The sequence below is a fragment of the Saimiri boliviensis genome, chromosome 14 (assembly GCF_048565385.1).
Source record: "Saimiri boliviensis isolate mSaiBol1 chromosome 14, mSaiBol1.pri, whole genome shotgun sequence".
Taxonomy (NCBI): domain Eukaryota; kingdom Metazoa; phylum Chordata; class Mammalia; order Primates; family Cebidae; genus Saimiri; species Saimiri boliviensis.
In genome coordinates this window covers 62,844,839-62,867,706 of record NC_133462.1, presented here as the reverse complement: position 1 = coordinate 62,867,706, position 22,868 = coordinate 62,844,839, and the positions used below count along the sequence as shown (strand labels likewise).

The 22,868-nt window shown below is 44.5% G+C and overlaps 1 protein-coding gene across 13 annotated transcripts in view; it reads right to left on the bottom strand.

Moving 5' to 3' along the window:
• The window catches only part of HHAT (hedgehog acyltransferase), a 351,381-nt gene that overhangs the window by 8,392 nt on the left and 320,121 nt on the right, over positions 1–22,868 (bottom strand). For 8 of the 13 annotated variants that reach the window (XM_074385137.1, XM_074385134.1, XM_074385139.1 and 5 more), the window contains one exon: positions 745–865. The exons of the other annotated variants lie outside the window; for them this stretch is intronic. In XM_074385137.1, coding sequence (XP_074241238.1) covers positions 745–865 — 121 coding nt within the window. The remainder of the gene's footprint in view (positions 1–744; positions 866–22,868) is intronic. 13 annotated transcript variants of the gene reach the window in all.

The following is a 22,868-nucleotide window of genomic DNA, read 5'->3' as shown; positions in this document are numbered from 1 at the left end:
GTATTCTCCTTCTGGGCTCTCTCTTCTCCACCAGGAGTGAGATTCCCAACCCCCATTTCTTTCATGCCACATCCCCCCAACACACACACACACACACACACACACACACACACACACACACACATACACACACTCTTTCTTTCTCTCTCTCTCTCTCTCTTTCTCTGTCTCTCTCTCTCCTTCCCCTCCTTCCCTCCCCCCATTAACGTGGCTCATACTGCCTGGTGGGCAGTATGCTATTTGTCAAAGGAGAAGATACTTCTTAAGAGTGTCCTTTAGGGCTGATTCCCCCTACATACTCTGAACACTCAGGGCTGGTCCCCAGAATCAACGATACATGTAATTTCCTGCTGGGCTTTTGATATCTGGATCTAACAAGATCTAAACAGGTAATCAGTTTTAACAGATAACAGCTAGGCAGCATCAAAGATATTACGAACAGGTTTCTAGAAAGTCAGACAACAGTTGCAAGAGATTGGATGATACTGTTAATAAGGTTGATTATTTGACAGATACAGCTAAATGCAGATAAGTAGGATGTATAGCACAATAGATTCAATTAAGAGGACCAATGTAGGTGGCATAATAGGTGGAGTTAATAGGATGTGGGTGGTTGTATATGACATTGTTAATAGGATATCAGTGAGCTGGATAATAACTACAGCTAATGAGAAACAGGTAGGACACAGAGGAAAATGGCTGAAGCAAAGAAAAGGCCAGCAGTGTAACTTTACTTGGACTTACTATGGCTGAGCAACTCTCTGAGCAATTACATCAGTCTGAAGGGAATGGAAGGCCTGAGGCTTGATACTGCTGGAAAAGAACATCATCACACAGGGCCATGCGAAGTCAAAGGGCATGTTTTCTGGAAAGGGAAGGGATAATCAGAACAAAAAGCAGGTCCAGTGACAAAGCTTAGCTACTCAGGTGACTGAGGCAGGAGAATGTTTTGAACCCAGGAGGCGGAGGTTGCAGTGAGCCGAGATCATGCCACTACACTCCAGCCCAGGCAACAGTGCGAGATTCTGTCTCAAAAATAAATACATGCATACATACATACTTAAAAAATGGAAAAAAAAGGTTACGTGAAATTGTGCAGCCACTGTGGAAAACAGTATGGAGGCACCTCCAAAAATTACACCTGGAATTACCACCTACATATCTGTATTAGTCCATTCTCATGCTGCTAATAAAGACATACCCGAGACTGGGTAATCATAAAGAAAGAGAGGTTTAATGGACTCACAGCTCCAAATGGCTGGGGAGGCCTCACAATCATGGTGGAAGGTGAAAGAGGAGCCAGGGCATGTCTTACATGGTGGCAAGCAAGAAAGCGTGTGCAGGAGAACTACCCTTTATACAACCATCAGATCTCATGAAATTTACTCACTATAAAGAGAACGACACAAGGAAGCCCACCCCCATGATTCAATTACCTCCCACCAGGTCCCTCCCATGACCATAAGGATTATGGGAGCTATAATTCAAAATGAGATTTGGGTGGGACACAGCCAAATCATATCAATATCCAAAGGAAATGATGCAGAAACTAGAAGAGGTATTTGTATACCACGTTCATAGTAAAACTATTCACAATGGCCAAAAGGTGGAAGCAACCCAAGTATCCATCAACAACTGAATAGATAAGCAGAGCGTGGTGTAAAAATACAAGAGATTAGTCTTTAAAAGGAAGGAATTCTGACACGTGCTACTGTCAAATTAAGTAAAATAGGCTGGACACAAAAGAATACTATATGGGTCAGTTTCTATTAAATATGTAGAATAGCCAAATTCAGAGACACAAAGTAGAATGCTGGCTGCCAGGGGCTCAAAGGAGAGAGGAAATGAGAAGGTAGTGTTTAATGGGTATAAAGTTTCAGTTTTGGAAGATTAAAAAGATTCCAGAGATGGATGGTGGTGATGACTTTATAACAGCATGGTACTTAATGACACCTAAAAATGGCTAAAATGGTAAATTTTATGTTACGTGTAATTTATCAACACCACAATAAAACTATGCTGTGTGAAGAAGCCCTTGGCAAAATAATTCAGTATGTATTATTTCTATAGAATGAACACTTATTTATAGTTACAAAAAGCATACTGGGGGTTGCCTGAGGCTGGGCAGGGACGGATTGCACAGAGGTCCTGGGGATCTTTTGGGATGATGATGATGTTTCGTATCTTGATTGTGAGAATGATTTCAAGGGTATATAAAACTGGCAAAATTCAGCCAATTGTATACTTTGAATGAGAGCATTTACCATTTCTCAATGAAGTTGGCATTTGAAAATTTTAAAGGCAACACTGGGATGTTAGCAAGCCATCGACTTGCAGCATTAACCATAGGCTAAGCATTGCAATGTCCACATCACCTCACAAAGGCTTTTTATGCCCCAGGGTGTTCAGACAAAAGGTGCAGGAAAACAGAATTTGTTTTTAAAATGATGATGGTAGCCCAGGTGCAGTGGCTCAGGTCTGTAGTTCCAACACTTTGGGAAAGTGAGGTGGTCAGATCACTTGAGGCCAGGAGTTCAAGACCAGCTTGGTGAACATGGCAAAACCCCATCTCTACTAAAAATACAAAAATTAGCAGGGTATGGTGGTGTGCACCTGTGATCACAGCTACTCAGGAGGCTGAGGCACGACAATCACTTTAACCCAGGAGGCGAAGGTTGCAGTGAGCCAGGATTGCACCACTGCACCTCTAGCCTGGGCAACAGAGTAAGCCTCTGTCTCAAAACAAAACAAAACAAAACTGATGATGGACCTTCCGTCCTTCATCTTCCTAGGGGGAAGGGGACTTGAAGTGTATAGGACAAAACATTGGGCTCCCCTAATCATTCCTTCTTCCCCTGGGGCCTCTGAGGAGCAGGAGGACTAGAAGAGCTTTCTGAACAATGCAGATGCATTCAGCAGTGGAATGGCAGGCTGCTGCTGCTGCTGAATCAGCACAAATCCCTATCCCGAGGAAGAAATCAATCTGTCCTAATGGGAGATGAGTTAATTGAGTTGCTGAGTTGTGTCTGAGCTATCAATTACCCAATCAGAGGCTCACTTGGCTGTCAGGCTGGGCTGGGCAGCACTCCTGAGCCTGTGACCACCATCTTGTCTCTACCAGGGCTTTTTCAAAGACCACATCCTACTGGTACCCATTTTTAGAAGAAAATGGCTCATGGCTAGCACATGAACACACCTCAGGGAAGCCTTCTTCCTAGCCACCCAGCACTACAGTCCCTGGAACATGCAAACAGTCTACAAAGAACATGCAATCTATTACACCGTTTACAAAGAATACACAATCTTAGTTAACTCTTACTACACTCTGAGGTAGAAATTAGTATTCCCATTTTAAGAGGGAGAAACTGTGGCTCAGAAAGGTCAATAACTTTTCATAGAACACACAGCAAGCAGATTCTCAAACTTTGGTTTTGGTGTCAATCCGATAGTGACATTCGTGCTTGAAGCCACATTGTCTCACAGAGGCCCAGAGTTCACATCCCAAGCCCAGGGTATCAGGTTGAGTCCTATGTGGAAAACAGTCTGAATAATGTCTGTCCCTTGGTTTTTTAAATCTCCCATTATCCACTGTTTATCTAGCATTAATGGTGCCTTAACTTCCTCCTTCTTTCCACCAAGGCAAGCCAGAGGCTCCAGTACCCCACTGCCTGCTGTCCCTCTGGCTCATCCACGGCTCAGTCATCACCTTGCTGGTTCCCAGTTCTGAGGGCTGAAGAGCAATGTGACTTTCCCAGCTGGGCTCTTAGGTCCTTACAGCCGAAATGATAGATTCTTACTTTCTGGTCCCATGGAGCAATGTCTCCTAGTGACACAAAGCCATTCTAAGAAAGGAAAGAGAAGAGATTCCCAATACTCTTAAGAACTACCAGGTTGTAAAGAAAACAAGGTTCACCTCCCAAGACAAACTCTTCTTGGTCAAAGCCTAAGTCTGCAAACGGGCAAGATATATTAGGTTGGGGCAAAAGTAATTGCGGCTTTTGCCACTTCTTTCAATGGCAAAACCGTAATTACTTTTGCACCAACCTAATATGATATTAAATGTCACCAACATATCCATCCGTGTCCCTGGGGTGCAGTGTGCACATGTAACAGCCCACATAGCCATCCTGGTTAAGACCAACATGAGGCTGATAAATTTCAACCTCCAGAGCGTTTGCTAATGGACTTAGCTCAGAGAAGGATCTATCCAACGGAGAAGCAGAATGAAGAGAAAGAAATGACTCCAGGAGATGCTGCCAAAGAGGGATTTATAAGACTCGGTGACTGATGAATTTGGGGGCCTCTCTCACTGACCCTGACCATAGCCTCAGTGTGTGCCCTCAAGGCTGACATTCAGCTGGTACGCATCAGAAAGACTATACCTAACATTAAAAGAACAGGCTGGGTGCAGTGGTTTATGCCTGTAATCCCAGCACTTTGGGAGGCTGAGGCGGGTGGATCATGAGGTCAGGAGAGCGAGACCATCCTGGCCAACACAGTCAAACACTGTCTTTACTCAAATACAAGAAATTAGCTGGGCATGTTGGCACAAGCCTGTAGTTCCAGCTACTCGGGAGGCTGAAGCAGGAGAATCACTTGAACCCAGGAAGCAGAGGCTGCAGTGAGCCAAGATTGAGCCACTGCACTCCAGCCTGGGCAACAGAGCAAAACTCTGTCTCAAAAAAAAAAAAAAAAAAAAAAAAATTTGCTATCCCAGAGTGAGTAAAAGCCATGGTCCTGGACTCTCCCTCATGACTTGTCCTCTGCTACAAAAAGAGAGATCACATGTGGTTCTGCAGGGGCCTCAAGGGTCTGCTCCTGCACTTGACCACCATCCCTTTGCATCCACTGATCCATGCCTGTGCCTCACCACTTGTTAGATATTCTGAATATCAGCCCCCAACCTGATGTACGCATTGCTCTGCTTTGGTGGTATTTTCTATTTTGAGGCCACTGGAGGATGAGTGCTTCTTTCCTTAGAGAACTGGCACACGCACCAGACACCAGTCATGGGGTGCTGACTCTGGATCTGGAAACACACTGGCCCTGCCCTGCCACTCTCTGCACCATCCCACCAGCTTCATAACCATCATTTCATTAATTATTCAGAATGACTTTACGCCCTGCTGCCTTCATTCGACGAGCTGGCTCTGACAGCACTTATGTTTAACCATGTTCAGATCTGATAGGAGGAAATGGGAAGGTGCCTTTGCAGCTGTGTTTAAATCTTATTTACGCCAGTAGTTGCAGCCTGCAGATATCATGGAGTCATTCATCAAATGGCCCTGGGCCTGCAGACCTTCCTCCAGAGCTAAATTTAGAAGTTTAATCTTAATAAGCCTATGGGGAAGGAGCCTTTTCCCTTCAGAGGGCTGGTTACCTTATCAAAAGAGACACAAGAGCAAAGCTGCCCCAGCCTTCTGAGCCTATAAGCCACGGGGTCTAACTCCGAACACAGGGGGAAATTGGCAGAAGCTTGGAAGAACAGGCTTTTGCTACTTTAAGGTTCTAATAATAATTCCTTATCCTCAATTTACACACCTGGGATCCAACCCAGGTGTTCAAGCCTCACAGTTTGTTTTTTTTTCAAAAAATGCTCAGCTGTCACTTTCACATCCTCTCATGAGAAAGGGCTAGATGGTTGTCATCTGTTCGAAATTGAAGCAGGAGATCCCAGAACAGCGAGTCTTTATCAGAACCACGTGGAGGACAGGCTTAAATGCAGACTACAGGGCCCCACCCCACAGTTTCTGATCCAGTGGGTCTAGGGTAGGCCTGAGAATCTGCATGTCTAGCAAGTTCCCAGGTGATATGGATATTGCTGGTCCGAGACTACCGTTGCAGCGGAATGTGCAGAGGGAAGGTCTTTCGACTAAATTGGGTACTCACGCATGGGGCAGAGGAGACATTTACTGAGCATTACACGTTGCTTGGCTGGGTACATCCCACATTCTCACAACCACTTTATCAGACCAGCGTCACCAGCTCCATTTAGTAGATACGGAAACTAAAGCTCAGCGAAGTACATTTCCCAAGGTCTAAGCGCTCACTGGCCATTAGAACTCAGGGCTGTGTGACTCCGCAGTGCACTTGGCTACAGAAGCTCAGAAAGCAGCAGCTTACTTCAGACCACATGGTGAACACTCCTGGCTGGGATTCTTTTCCTTTAATTCCTTGGTCTCCAAATCTTACTCATGCCCCTACTCCAGGCACCCAAAGTAATAGGGAGGGAGAAGCTTCAAGATGGTGTTTTCAGGCCTCAGCTATCACTCAGTCACTTGGTCCCCCCATCTCCTGGGGCCGCCCTTTCTCATCTTTGTAGTAGGAGACAGAGAAAGCATGGATGAGCATGCTTACGTCCTTTGTCTTGGTTAGTGTCTAATTTAGGCTGTAAGCATTGAAGAGCATATTCCCACTGCCTGCATGATCCTTTATTAAAACTGTTATAGCCACAGTTATATGGCCCTTGCTAAGGGCTGAGCCTGCATGGGGATTTGGCAAGGAGAGAGGGGACGGGGCAGCTGGGACCACCCTCAGGAGCTTCCTCCATTCTGACTAAGAGACCATTGCTGGGAGCTTCGGGCACATTTTAACCCGCACAAACAGTGGTCTTTAATAAATCACATTGTTCACAGTCAATTTCACATCCTGATGAGGCCAACTTCTACTGCATTTTTCATTCTTCCCTGACTCCCGGATCCAAGCCCTGCAGGCAGGCACTTACTAAAGCACTCACTTCCATGAAGTAAAATCATTCCACGTGAAATGTAGGGAGCGGGGAGAACCAGCCAGAGCCATTTTTCCTTATCCTGACAGCACAAGCAGCAGGGGTGCTGAAAAAAACACACATTTCCTCTCTCCAGGGGCAACTGGGTGGGGGACCTACTTTCCAGAGAACCACCCACTGCAGTGGTTGCTACACCCCTAAATCGGGGCACTGGGGCGAGAGGCTGAACAGTCAGAACACACTTCCCTAGATGTTTCTCTTCTTTAACCTGTGTTTTCATTCTAGCCCAATTAGGGCTGTTGTTCATTATTAATTCATGACCACGCTATAAAACACAGTGGATGCTGCCTAGCAAATGAGCTCATGGAAGCCACTTTCCTGAAACAGGGATGGCATGCCATGAATCAGGCTTTTTGTCAACGTCCCTGACAACCACTCACCTACATCTGTATTTATGAAGCACCTACTGTGTGCTTAGCATTCAGACAGGAAGCCTGGATTCTTGCCACAGGCAGTCTGCATCTTCATTTGAGGTCTTTTGCGAAGGTGCCACCTTCGCATAGCATGTTGAGGGCACACTCTGGGGCCACCACACTCCTCCCCTACACCTTCTTTTCAGAGCTACAGCTCTGGGATCCAATTGTGCAGATGACGGAAGGCTCAGGGATGACACAGATGACAGAGATAGGATTTCCAAAAACTAGGTAGGCTGGGAGGATGAGCTGATACTACTAAGTTAAAATTGACCAAAACAGAAACAGCTGAACCTCGCAAGTTTTGTTTTTTAATCCAACTACACAAATATGGAGTGGCCGAGGTGTGGGAACACAGTATGGGAGGAGTGGTTGATGGATGAAGTAATAGCTACCTGGAAACGCTAAGACTGCAGAAGAGAAGATGGTTGCTGCAAACGTATAAAAGTCTGCGTCAGAAGAGTGATGCCAGGAGGTCTGAGAACCCTCAGGAGCAGGGCTGGGCAGAAAGAGCACATGCTGGGAGGAAAGGGACACTTGAGCCAGCCCTTGGACATCAAAACAGGCTCGAGAGACTGAGCTTCCTCGGGCAGGGGCAGGACGGTGTTTGGGCTGGAACACGAGGGAGGAGACTCCTCATTTGACCGGAGGTAGAATCAGGTCTGAGGGCCTGTAAACCTGCCTTCTTTCTTCCCAACTCCCTGGAACTAGGGCATGCATGGTAAAATGGTCAACAAATAAAGAGGAGACTGAAGAAACAGTATTGTTGACTTCAGAGTACCCATTCGCAAGACTATCAGATCCCTGCTTCAGGCCATCAAAAATAACAGTTGTGGCAAAACCCTTGATCGAGACCACATCCTGTATGTACATTTGGCCCTTGTTTTCCAAGCCTGTGCAATACAAAGTCAGTTGATGGAGGTGCCTGGGAGAAGAGGCACCTGGTGCACACTGGCCCCGAACACCTGGACTCACCAGCAGAGGGAAGGACAGGAATGCACCCCACACACCCCCTCTCCTACCACCATCAGATGAAAATGCCAGAAAAAGCTGAAAGGGAAAGGAAACAGGGTGGTGCCTAACCTAGGTGAACATCTCAAAGGTGATGCCAGCAGATGCTTCTGACATGTTCTTTTCCTAAAGCAGTTGTTGAATAAAGGATTCCAAATTACTTGAATTTCTGAGCACAGAACAGAATGATAAAACCAAGTCCCCAGGGGCAGCAGCCACTGCTATAACAGCTCTTCCGAGAGCTCTCAGAAACCATGATGAGCTAGGAATGCCGGCCACTACTCTGAAAGGGGAAGGAAATGTTCCTGCCTGTCAAAGGTGGCTTTGTTCTTGCCTTGATGCTCCCACTGTGTCTGCAGAAGTCTATTTTGCTCATCAACACACTGAAGATTTGGACTGGTTGAAAGGTGGAGCTGCGGTGGAGCAAGAGCTTTTCTGTAAATCATCTTCCAGCAGCTGCTGCTCTTCATCCAGGAGTGGGGCCTGTCCAGAGACATCCCCACTGTCTCCCCTGCTCCTCTTGCCTGGCCGGGCTGTGCCTGCCAGGCAGTAGCTGGCTGTGGAGCCGTTTCTCTTGATGGATCGTGAGGCCATAGGTTTGATCTCACTCATGCTGATTTTAACCACCTGAGCTGCCTTTCTCCAAAGGAACTTCACTAAAGCAGAGAACAATTCTGAGATTAGTTCGGGGGGAAAAAAACGTTAAATTCACAAATGGAAAAGGCATCTCATCTCCTAGGTCCTGTACAAGGAGGGACGTGGGGAACACAGGTAGAGGCATCCAAGCTCAGGGGTGCTACAATGGTGGTGCTGTCCACATCTCCCCCAACAGCCAGCCAGCTGGAGGGGAGGCAGCTTGCCATGCTTTGGGAGTACAGTACACTTAGGGGGTCCTGGGCACCTAGAGAAGGCAGCACAGAGAGCCCCACTAGGATGGCAGGGAATCTGGGGCTGCTTTTTGCTAATGAAGTGTGAGAGAGCTGTGCAGGGATGGGGCGAGGGCTCTTACATCACTGCTCAGGAGAGAAAAGGAATACAGAAGACCCCACATCTCCACCCTTCCCCCATCAAACCACATGGAAACCCTGACAACCAGGGGTTCTGCTGGGGGTAAGCAGAGAGGCGCTGGGCTGTCTCACACCATAGCTGCTTCTCCTGGCGTGACCCACTTCCCCTGCAGAAGCGTAAGGCTATGGAGCCGTGGGGGAGCAGGGGACGAACACGGCTGCTGGCCCTGGAGAGGAGCCAAGGTCACTGCTGCTGTCATCTCAGGCCAGATGGGAAACAAGGGACTCATGGGACAGGGTTGGGGGTGGGATGTGTGCTCAGCCTGAGAGTCACATGCGTGACTCTGGACTCCAGCGAGGTTGACCGGTTCCAAGTGCCATGCTGTAAAAGTGACACTGTCACACAGAAGCCACTTCCTGGAGGTCTAGAAGGGCTCTACATAGGGACATGAAGATAAAAGTGTAGACTGGACAAAGGCCATGAGGTCACCTGGAAAGGGAAATGGACTTAGTCTATGTCACTCCAGAAGACAGAACCCGGACGCAACAGATGGAAGGAGCAGGAGATGCACTTTGGCTACTGTCAAAAGGAACATGGAACATTTAGAGCCTCCTAACTGAATGTGGGCATCTTCCTTGGCATCACTCACCTCTGGGCAGTTTAGGCAGCTCTGTTAGGAAGGCATCCATTGAGGACATCTGCCTGAGGGAAGGTGGGACCAGATGACCCCCATGAAGGTCCCTTCTAATTCTAAGACTTTATGATATGTATGTCTCCTAATTGTCCTTCCCTCCCCGCAGAAAGTCAGTCCAAGGAATAAGCTAAAAGACCACTGCAGAAGCAGGGAGAGGAGGGGCATTTGTCTGTAACTGGAGCAGAAGGCAGTGTTCTGGCAAGCCTGGAAACGTCAGGGAAAACGGCAAATTTTTAATGACATGCTCATGAGGATATTTACCTGACATATAAAGTGACTCAGATGCTTTTTTTTTCCACTTTGATTACAGAGAAAGATGTTTTTGCGCCTTACAGACCCTGCTCTGAAGGAACACTGTGTTCCCAGCATTGAGGGCAGGTCTGCCTCGGACAGCAGGCAAGTCCTGGTGGGTGCTCCGAGCCCAGGTTGGGATGGGTGCCCCCTGCTTCCCCACCAAGAGTCCCTCTCGCAGCAGCCCTGCTCACTGGGTTGCCTAGATTTCCTGACACTTTGCAGGAGCTAACAGGGAAGCGTTTCCTCTTCACCGGCTGATCTGCTCACAATCAAACACCAGTAACCAATTGTCTATGTCAGGCATCCCGAAACTACCGCTGGCAGGCTGCATGCGGCCCCCTGAGGCCATTTATCCGGCCCCCTGCCACACTTCAGAAAGGGGCACCTCTTTCATGGTGGTCAGTGAGAGGAGCACAGTATGTGGCGGCCCTCCAACGGTCTGAGGGACAGTGAACTGGCCCCCTGTGTAAAAAGTTTGGGGATGCCTGGTCTACAGGGTCGAAGGAGACAAGACAGGGTGCCATTGACATGGATTGGGGAAACAGCCAATCAAGGCAGCAGGATCTCAGTGATGGCGATCATCACTAACGAGGCATTAGCACCTTCCCTGCCTCCTCCACCCTCTCTGTTCAGGCAGCTGGAGTGGCAGAGAGGCCAGGATCCTTTGGGAAACTTTTCCCAGCTATTTATTCTCTTCCTGGTAATCTTTACATGGGGTTAATTATTGGCCTCCGGGGAAGGGGCCTCAGCAGCCGCAGCTTCTGGCTGGTTATGTTTGTGACCTCAGAGCACAATATTTACATGACGGAGTCCTTGTCGAGTTTCCAGATGCTTCTTTGGTTGTGGGTCAATTCGGGACGTGGAACCAGCCTCCTTCAATGGGCTTCCTCTGACTCTAAACTGATGGGGTAGTGTCTACAAGGGTCAGCCCTATGGCTTGGATCTGGACTTCTCCCCATCTGTGGCCCAGAAACTGGAGCTTGAGGTGATGTCTAAAGAAGGAACTGTGACAGTTCCAGTGCCCCTGGTACATCTCTGACGTCATCCTTGGGAGTACTGACCTATGCTCTTGGAACGCTTCCCACTGCAGAGCCTCCCACCTCCTTCCTAGGGGCTGGTGCGTACTCATTCCATGGGGAAGATAAAGCTCTGTTCTTGCCGTTTGGCTGGGAACAATCTGATCTGAAGATAAACTAACCATCATGTGACTCTCAGCATTCAACACTTATTGAGCTCCTACTATATATACAGAGCAGTAGGTCAAGTGCTAGGATACCAGAGATTGAAAGTTAGGGAGGCAAGAAACTGATGTAAAACCAGTGTGTTTCCTGATGTTAAATAATAAAATAATAAAAGAAGCAGCCCGGTGTGTTTCCTGATGGGTTAATGAATGATTCATTCAACATTTATTATGCCTTTTCTGTGTGCTGGGCACTATGCCAAGAGTCAGGCAGCTGGGATGGGAGAACTGGCCTCTGCCCTTAGAGGACGGAGACACCCAGCATTCCCGGTGTGGGTTCCAGAACACTGAGAGCCGGCAGAGAGAACATCGGAGCAGACAGGACTAAGGACATGTGGAAATGGGGACTGCTTGGTTCTATTGGTCGTTAGTGCAGGAATGGGAAAGGCCAACCATGCCTCACTGTCCAACCACGCCTCACTATTCCACTGCCCCAGGCACACACCTGGTGGTTTCCATCCTCCATGACGATTCTCCCTCAACAAGCAGAAGGCCTGTCCTTCCGCTCCTGCCCCCAGCACCTCGGCTGCTGTGACCTCCAGCAAGACTGAGAAGAGATGTTTTTTCAGTAAACTTAACCTTTCTTTTTGACCAGATAATGCACAATATAGAATATAAAATGTACCAAAGGGTAGGCAGGGAAAAGGAAATCTCCCCCAACTCCTCTATCTAACCCCTCAATTCCTCTCCCTACAGGCATCTTCTGTTCCCATTTCCTTGCTTATCCTCCCACAGATACTGTATGCACAGGGAAACATACACATTTTAAAATGGTATTTAACTTTTTTTGAGACAGGGTCTTGCTCTATCATCCAGGCTAGAGTGCAGTGGCGCAATCTCAGCTCACTACAGCCTCAGCCTCTTGGGCTCCAGCTATCCTCCCGTCTAAGTCCCCCAAGTAGCTGGGGCCACAGGGATACGCCACCTTACCCAGATAATTTCTGTGTATTTTTTAGAGATGGGGTTTCACCATGTTGCGAAGGCTGGTCTTGAACTCCTGGGCTCGAGCTATCTGCCAGCCTTAGCCTCCCAAAGTGCTGGATTACACGTGTGAGCCACTGCACCCAGCTGGTGTTTGCCTTTTCATTCTAAAGTATGTATTGTTTTGAACCTAAGTACCACACACACTGTTCATTCCTATTTTTTAAGGTTCTACATTTTGGGAATCGTCCCAAGCACATATGTTTAAGGCTGTTTTGATCTTTCTGACAGCTTGGAAGAATTCCGCAGAATGGATGTGCCATAATTGATTCACCTGGTGGCCTCCAATGGACATTTATCTCCATTCCAATCTTTTGCTATTACAGTGGATATCCTTGTATATTTCATTTCACATGTGCAAAATTATGTCTGGATGTCAAAGTCCTAGAAATGGAACTCTTGGGTTGGTCACTTTTGAGAGATACTGCCAACCCGCTCTCTGTAGAGGAGTAAGCCCTTTATACTCCTACAGCAATCTATGAGGTGAAACTTTTTGATCTATGCCAACCTGGTGCAGTACCTTGTCCTACTTTCAATTTGCATTTCTCTGTTGCAGAGTGAGGTTGAGCCTCTTCTCATTTGCTTCAGAGACATTTGCATTTCCTTTTTCTGGGAACTCTCTGCACACTTTCCCCATTCTTCTAACAGGCTGGTGCCTTTTTCTTACAGATGTGCAGGCGTGAGACTGTTATTACTGCATCAGCTTGAAGAATGTTTGGCAGCCCCCTTGGAGGGCATGGGTAAGGGCGCTGAGTTTGAGGGGACTCTCCACAGGCAGGGCCAGGCCTGGGACTGCCTGCTTGATCGGGAACAGTTGACAAAGGCCGGGCACCCTGAGGTTTCCAGGTGCTCACACGCTAGGCTCTGTGCTCAAAGAATACAGTGGGCCCTGGGTTCTGCCCTCTGTAGCAGCTCAGATTTCACAGTTTTTGAATCTTTATTACATGAGGAAATCAAAACCAACTTCCTTACTACTGGCATCATAATCTCTTCAAGGGGTTCACAGTGAGCCACCATCTACAGGAAAGGCTGTATGTTACTTCTGTTTTCACTCTGTACAACCCTTCAGCTGGAGAGCTAGAGGTAGGAATTTATTTTGATTCCTCTTTCTTTCCTTCCTTTATTCCTCCCTCCCCTTCCTGCTGTCTCTCTTCCAATCCCCTTTATTCCATCTATCCAGCCCATCCACTCACCCATTTAACACTACTTGGTGGGGAGGGCAAGGCTTTTCTCATTAAGACTTCTCTCATGGAAATGTCATGATTGAGTTGCTGATGTGTATCCAGCATCTAACCCAATTACTTCCTCCAGGTCTTGACAGCTAGGTTTTCCTTCCGTTCAGAGCCAGTTAGGATGGATGATGTATTAGCCTCAGCCACGCCATTTCTGGGCCTCTCAGGGTCAAAGCTCAGGGCTCCTGTGGGTCCCCCACCTCCAGCTCCATTAGCCCCTTTCCTGAGTTGCCCTTACTGATAACCAGGCCCAGGTGCCTGCTTTATTTACTGGGATGCCCAGGTTTTCCATGATCCTCTCCAGAATGGTTCAGGCCCTGTGACTAAGCTTGTTTTGCATCTCCATGAGCAATTCATATTGCAACACAGTGGGAGCAAGAACTTCCTTCCTGTTTCCAGTTCTTGTCAATGTCCCCCAGCCCTAGAAGCCCGCAGTGGGTCCAGCCTTCGGCTTCTATTGACACTCTCAACCTCAGCAGCACTCACCTCCCTTGGGGCCTGAGAGCTGGCTGTGCAGCCCCCCTGGTCTGAGGTTCAATCATAAGCCACAGAGTACCCTTCAGAGGTCTAAGCACAGCTACTAGGGGCCCCTTCTCTGAGATCCTAGATTCTAGTGATGCACTTCTTCTCTTATGTTTCTCAACCCTAGGGACAGTAACTGCTTTCTACAGTTACTTAAATCTGGGATGCCTCAGTGTCCCTTTTTGCTCTTTCGACCTTCTAATACTTGTGTAATTCCCTGTATTAAATCCCTGCTGCCTAAATACCTAATGTAGTCTTCATTTTCCAAACTGGATCTTAATGGATACATCATCTAACTCATAATTAGAGACCAGAGGCTGATTAGTGCTGCCCCTGTAGTATCACGAGCACCAGGAAAAGAGAGGCAATAATTCTGCTGAGTCTGGAGAGATGAGTGGAGGCATTTGCTATGCACAGAAGATGAAGAAGACGAACCCAGAACTTAGGGGGTTCCCAGCCTTTATGGAGAATCAACTAGAGGAGTTCCCATCAAGTGTTCTCTTTCTCCTGCGATCAAAGTCACAATTACCAGGCTCCATTCTGAGCTGCTTCCTCTCTCCCCTCAGGGATGCAATTGTACAGCTCTTGGCAATTATCTACAGCTTTCCAATACATTTAATCAGTGGAATTTCATATAGCTGATGAGTTTCTCTTTCCCTTTCTAAATTTATAATATGAGAATATGTTAAAAATTATATTTGCCCCTCATGGACAAACTAGGAAGGAGTGTGCCATGAAGCAAATAAATTCATAAATTATAGGCCCATGTGCCTCTAGCTCATTCTGAAACCTCACCATGCCCCACAATACGTTATAAACAAAGAAGGGCTCCAAGGCTTATATTGTCTAAACTAACAACTATGCAGGGATATCCAGCTGATCTAGAAAGAGATTAAATATATCTTCTATCCAAGAGCTTCCAAATGCTCTGATTAAGAGCTTGAGTTGGATCCGAATCCCTTTAAATGTATTTATAATTGGCTTAATTCCAAAGCTGCAAACAAAAGGCCCTTGTATTTATTATGCTTGCTCTTTTAATGAAAAGAAAAAATAATCAGACTATGCTCCCAAAAATGCACCTATAGTTCAACTCTTTTTATGAATGACCTTTAAAAATGTCAGCATACTTTCTAGGGTGCAGAACCACAAGAAGAAAGGAGTAAGATGTCCTACCTCCATAGTTGGGGCCAGTGTAGGAGCCAGAATGCCCAGTCACAGACAGTGAAAAGAGCCCTGCTCTTGGACTGAGGAGTCCTGAACTCCATGAATTTTTAGCTCTGTACACCAGCTTCTCTAAGCTTCTCGCTTTCTTGTCTTTAAAACCAGGATCATCAATCCCTACTCACAAAACCATGATGAGAATAAGAGCCATTTGATTCTCTATTTATTCAACATGATTCAAGAATGGGAAATAGTAAGAAACCCAAATCTCAGCAGCAAACTTGAGCTGTTTCAGAACAGTGTCCAATATCCCAGTCCTTGGCATCAGGCCATATAGGCAAGATGAACAGGTTTTTTCCCCTTTCTACTGGAGAAGCAGGGGGAAAACTATGGCAAGAATGTTCTTCGACATCTCACAACTATAAATGCAAAAAGCTTTCCTTATGCCTATCACTTGTCATTGAACAAACACATGTCTGATGCTAAATGATATTAGCAGCCTATGCAGAACAGAGGCACAAACCCTGAAGATACTCTCCTTGCAAAAACACCTTGCTGTTTTATTGTTTTTAACTTCCAAATAAGTGCTGCCATATAAACCTATGACCCCATCAACACTATAGGGTTTGTCAGTAGCGTGATTTCTGTCATACTGATCTGTATCCCCAAGTCTAACACTCCAACATCCTGCTTTCCCATTTCCTGTAAGTGGGACATGCTAGTGAACAATACACAGGACAGGTCAAGGTTGTTCTTCATTCTGATCACCATGTGGCTACTGCCAGAGATGACATAAAACCTTTAGGCAGACACAGCATGGACAGTGTCATGGCTCCAGGCAGCCAGCCCATCCTCACACCGGGGACTATACTGCATTATTCTACCACCTGAGGGTCATATAGCTCTATCTCAGTCATGGTGACGTTAGGTCCCAACACTACAAATCCCTGCTGCATTCTGTGTGACCGACACTGTGCCAGGGTTACTCTGGTCTGACCCACTCAGGCCTCTCCGGCTTACTTTTTAGGTGCTGATGTGAAGCCACGGCTTATTTTGTGACACCATGCCAATTTCCTGTGGCAATTATGCTATGCTTAGACTCATGAAGATGAGTCTCTATTCCTAGCTCACTTAGACAAAGGAAGTAAAAGGGGATCCTGCGTGCCCTGAGTGGTCAGAGGGGAGCCAGAATGAGATTTCAAACCCCATCTGAAGAAAGCCATGTATCTGAGAATAATTCCCATTTATTACATACTGAGTTGAATATATAGCCAAATTTATGCTAAGTATCCCTTCTACCCTCTTGAAGTATTTGCTGAGGCCAAGAATATACAATTTGGGCTGATTCCAAGGATATGACTTACTAGAAGCTGTTTTCATATATACCAATTGGGTTATTTAACACAAAATTCAACAGCGCTAGATGCCTGAGTCTGAATAAATTATAGAATCATTATGCTGGGAAGGGTCTGTTTTTAAAAGGCTCAATCCTGGTGTCACTTGAACTGAACCACATATTCCCTGAACATTTCTGTATGCGGTCATGTTAACTCAAATGCTCATAAAACCACCAACTTTTGCATTTTGCATAATGCACATTCAGACCTCCATGCAATTTTCAAATTAATCCTGCATTATGTAGTAACACACATGCAGACATACAGCCACTCATTTCTCTATAGGACAAATAAATCCTCACCTGCGGGAAAACAATAACTGCTGGAGAATGCATGTTCTGGAGAATGCATGTTGTGCATAATCAATCAGCTTGTGGGGTTTTAACGGTAAGTGTATATAAATTTAGGGTCTTGGGTTAATAACCAAATAGCACTGAATAAGCAGACTGGATAAGAAGGAAAAGATTCAAGACCTCCACCAATGAGTAAGCAACTCAGAGCTCTTGCAACAGCTTAAAACAGAAGAAAAGAAACAAAATGCTGCAGAGATGGAAAGAATCTTGCTCCATCACTGCCCTCACCAAGTCTACCGCTGGGGAGAATGGACCCGAACAATAAATGCACAGCTTCAAGTCTCCTTCAGCTGAACGTATGCTGACTATATGTTCACACCAGGACTCTTAGGATCAGCAAGGCAGCACTCAACTTACTTGAATATTTTTATCTGTGGTTGTTCCGCAGATTCTCTATGCAAATGTAGCTCAGACACTGAGACTGATGACATCATACGGCACCAGGAGGGTTTGCAAAGGTTATTATTCAAATAATGAGGTTTTCTGGAGATAGTGGGGATCCAAGCCATTCCAAACCAGCTTTAACAAAGAGAATGGCAAGTGGCTTTGGTTTTTATTGGTGAGGGTCAGGCCAGTGGTTGGGTTTGCTTGGTTTGAACTTCCTGCCAGCTCCCAGGGAAGGAGCAGGTCTGTTTTCTTACAGGCTCACCCAGATGTGGGACACATGAAAACAGAGGGGTGAAGCTTGAAAGCTGACAGCAGTCAAGCATCAGAAATGGAGCTAGACTCTTCACAATTTTTCTACCTTCAGGCTGCCTTTGCAGATTTAAAATCCCACTCTGAAATGTACCTACTACGTGACTTGACCTACCTAAAACTGCCTCCTCAGCAATAGAAGGTGTATAGCATTTAAAATAAATGACATTACACAGATTAAAGGAGATTGGCCCAGTGCCTAGACATAACAGATGTTCAACAATTGTTTCTGAATCTGGATATGTAAGAAGAAAAATTTGTTTCCTCCACATAGTTTCACATTTACTCTTGACTTTTCGTTCTTGTGAAAACCAGAAAGAGGTCCTCAGCTCTGTTAAGTTTCTAACTCCTTGCCAGAGATATTGCCAGATATAAGGGGTAAGAGTAGAAAAGAAGAAGAAGGGGTTACAGGGCTGGAGGTGGTGGGAAGCAGGGAGGGAGGTGGTCGGGGTACCGCATAAAGCAATTCCCCAAAATGTGCCACATGACATTTCTGTCTGAGGCAGCTCTGCTGGTCACAGTGGAGAGAGAGGCATCCTGGCTGGAGGAAAAATGGCCCCAGTGGAATGGGGAAAAGGATCAAATGGTAGGTCTTATAGGTTAAATCATGTTCCCCCAAAAAGATGTGTAAGTCATCACCCTTAGTACCTCAGAATATAATGTTATTTCGAAGTAGGGTCTCTGCAGATGTAGTGAAGTTAAAATGAGGTCACCTTCAGTGAGGGTAGGCCCTAAACTTAATTAAGACTGGTGTCCTCATCAGAAGACAAAAGACAGACAGAGACAGACAGGAGCGATGTAGCTAGCAGCCAAAGAATATAAAAAGAGCAAGGGAGAGTCAAGGCAGGATTCTACCAAGTCTCCAAGACAGAATGAACTTCCGATGCTTGGATTATGGACTTCAAGCCTCCAGAACTGGGAGAGAACACATTTCTGTTACCTAAGCCCTCCAGTTCGCGGTCTTTGCCACAGCAGTTCAAGGAAGGTAATACAGTGGGAAGAAATCATCCATTATTGCATCTCTTTTTTCTTTGAAGATTTTAGTGTATAATTTTACTCAAAATTGGAATAGCTGGGGATGTTTTTTATTTTAAAATAATAAACAAATTACAGATCTTCATTTATTGCCAACTAGCCATTAATTTCTCAGATTTTAAACACACAATGAGAAGATTTTGTATAAAAATATCTAGAGTTTCAGTTCATAATCATTTTTATACTCCATGGTTAATACTGTAGTAAATTTGTAAACACAAGATATAGAAGTATTTCTGCTAGATCTGTAAGCAAAAAGAAAATCTTAGCAGTGATTATCTCTGGGTTATGGGATTATAGGTCATTTTCTTCCTTTTCTGTTATTTTCAAATTTTCCTAAGTGTGATAAAATATTGGCAAAAGAAATACAGTTTTTCTTTCCAAGAGATACTGTAATTTTCATAAGAGCAAGAAATAGGATTCAGTGTGTTCTTGTCTTATGGGCTTTTGTCTTGACTTTTAATCCTAGAGTTCAGGGAGATGTTCACAGCCTCTTCATTAGGCCTAAAAGGATTAGAACAGAGCACACAGTGGTGAGAACACCCATTTGTTCCTTTAGAGATTAGAAAACAGGAACTTATTCTGCCAGCACAAGAGGCTCAGGCTGGGGATTTTGTAAATATTTTTTTCTGCTTTAGTATAATAATACACATGGTCCTTTTTATTCTCAGGAGTTTTCAAAAATAGGCCTTAAAGTCCAGCTGCTTAGAAGTCTCTTGTAACAAAAATCAAATACATTTAAAAGTAAATAGAGACTTCTGGTTCTGCTATGATCTCCCGCTACTTACACGAAAAACTCAACGCAAAATACACAAAGCAACTATCAGAGAATTCAAAAAAGCAAACAAAGTCAGCAGATTTTACTCAAAACTCGCCGAAGCACAGAGGTGAGTTTCCCATTATCTTTTTTCTCAGTTGAGCTGGGAGGGCAGGTCTCAGTTGCAGAACTGCAAAGCAGAGATTATACTAACTACCCTTCTAGAGAATTTTGTGAGAACTAAATATGTTAACATAAGCAAAGGCCCAGGCAAGTGCAATTAGTAAATGTGAGAGGAGCTTTGCCTCCAAATGGCCACTCCAGAGGACACGGTCATGGGCAGTAAGTAGAAGTTAGAAGGAGAGCTCTTACCAGCTGCAAAGGCTGTCAGGCAGCTCCACGTCACCTACTGCGGGTTTCCTGGAGTGCCCCAGGCCTTGTAACAAGTTGTTCTGTGCAGGAAGTGGCCCATGGTTGAATGTTTAGAAGAGAGTGAATTAAACAACTCTCCTTACCATGTGACAAAAGTGTCAATGTATATCTTAAATTTCCAAAAGAGGACATGCTATGAAAAACTTCCCAAACTAATTTTGCCAAGAATCCCTTTTTAGATGGAACACTTCACTCTCCCAAGACTTCTACTACTTTTTGTTTTTTGTTTTTTGAGATGGAGTCTCACTCTGTCACCCAAGCTGGAGAACAGTGGTGCGATCATGGCTCACCACAACCTCCGCCTCCCAGGTTTAAGCAATTCTCCTGCCTCAGCCTCCTAAGTAGCTAGGATGACAGGCGCCCACCACCACGCCTAGCTAATTTTTGTATTTTTGGTAGAGACAGGGTTTCACCATGTTGGCTAGGCTGGTCTCAAACTCCTGACCTCAGGTGATCTGCTGCTCTCAGCTTCCCAAAGTGCTGGGATTACAGGCGTGAGCCACAGCGTCTGGCCCAAGACGACTACTTCTTAGACGAAGCACTTCACACTCCCAAGATGATTACTATTTGTTTGGATTATACTTTGAGAATACTTTGGGAAATGCTGAACTCTTGAAATGAGCATTGGACTGAGAGTTAGGAGATTTGGCCTCTAGTTCTGGTTGTATACAAGTAAGGTTATCTCTCTAGACCTTAGTGTCTTCTCCAAAATGGGAGGGTTAGGCCAGGATCTCTCCAAGATCTTTTTGGATCTAACTATCTACAATTCTACAACTTCTGAAAAGTATCCTGGAGTAAGTGTGCTGCTTTGGGAGAGAAGTGGGCCAGAGGACCTCCAAATTTCCAAATAATTCTTCAAAATGTCCATCTTTTCAGCTACAGATCTTAAAACAGAAAAAAAAAAAGGAATTTCCCCATAAAAATTTTCAAAAACATCACATCTTAATTCTTGGCATATGAATATATCATTTTCTACCAGCTCTAAACACCACTGGCTCATCTGTGTAATGTTTCCAGATGCTTCTGCAATTAGCTCTGTTGTTTTTAAATCTGTCCATTAAATTGAATAAAATGTTCCTTCTTCTCTTCCAACAAAGTCATCTGGTGGTTATTAAAAAAAAAAAAAATGAAGCTACTGAAAGACAACATGAATGCCACTCTTTACAGGCAGGTTGTTCACACAAAATCTGCAAAACATTCACAGACCAGTGCTAAATCATGATCTCCTCCATCTCTGCATCTCCAACTTCAACTAGCATGATGACAATGATGCCTTACAGAAGATGGAGTGATTTACCCTCTGATACGCAGTATATTCCAGAACATTTTGGAATACATAAGCTATTTCCCCACCTATACATAATTATTTTGTTTGTGAAATGAAAGACTACCACTGACTACAAGTTTTATATTTCTTTGTTTCCTAAAGGATGTACCAATACTGTAGAGATGCCAATTCTCAACAAATTTATATACACATTCAGTGTAATTCCAATTTAAAGCTAACCAAGTTAATTTTTCTTTTGTAGAAACTGACATATTTTCAAAGTCAAAAATTTAAGTGTAACCAAGACAATTTTGAAGAATGAAGGTTCAGGAATTAGATTCACTGCAACAAGATTTAAGATAGTGCAGTATTGGCCCAACAGGAGACAAACAGACCATAAACATTTGATTTATGACAAAGACTGGATTACACATCTGTGGGGAATACAATGGTCTTTTCAATGAATGTTGCTTGGTCAATTAAATACCCAAATAGACCAAAAAAATATTGATCCCTATCTCACATTATACACAAAAATAATACTAAATGGATTTTTGCTATAAGTAGGGAAAGTAAAAAGGTAAAGTTTCTATTAATAGAAGATAATACAGAGCAATATGTTCATGAGCTTTGGGTAAACAAATATTTCCTAACCAGAACACAGAAAGTACTAACAATGAAGGAACTAATAGGACTTGATGAAAAGTAAAAACCTTGTCTCTCAGACAACACCATTAAAAGAGTAAAAAGTGGAAACCACCAAGCAGGGGAACATATTTACAATATACAAAACCAACAAAAAAAAATTCTTACACAGAATATATGCCTATAAATCTAGAGGAAAAAGCCAATCAACCCAATTATCTTTAAATGGCCAAAAGACTTCTGAAGACATTTCACAGAAAAGAGTATACAAGTGGCTAATAAATATTGCAAAGATATTTAAACTTCAGTCATCAAGAAAATGCAAATTAAAATCATGATGAGATACCAAACAGACCTACCAGAATAGCTAAAATTAGGAAGACAGCTACAAGTTTTGGAAAGGATTAGAGGCCACTAGGATCCGCATGCACTCTAGTGAGAGAATAAATTGGTGCAACCCCATTGGAAAACTGGTGACTTCTACTGAACATACACATATAAGATCCAGCAATTTTCTGAGTATATACTCAACAGAAATATATACAAGATTTTTAACAGTCTCAATCTAAAAACAATCTACAAGTCCATCATCAGTTGAACTGATGTATGAATTGCAGTATGTTCATACAAGGAAATACTGTACAGCAACGAAAATGAATAAACTATTGCTACACATAACAATAATGACAAATCTCTCAAACAATCTCGAAGGGAGCCAGACACAAGAGAAATACAGTCAATTCTGCTTTAATATGATGTGTGTGTTCCCAAAAAGTAACACAATATGCAAACACATGCAACTAAAAGAATAGGATTTACGAGAAAGACAGGGTTAGGAACAAAATATTCAAAACTTTGGCAATGACAAATTTTTTTAAAAAGGGAAATCTAATAAAAATGAAGGCACAGTTTTACACATGTAAAATTGTTTAGAAATACATAT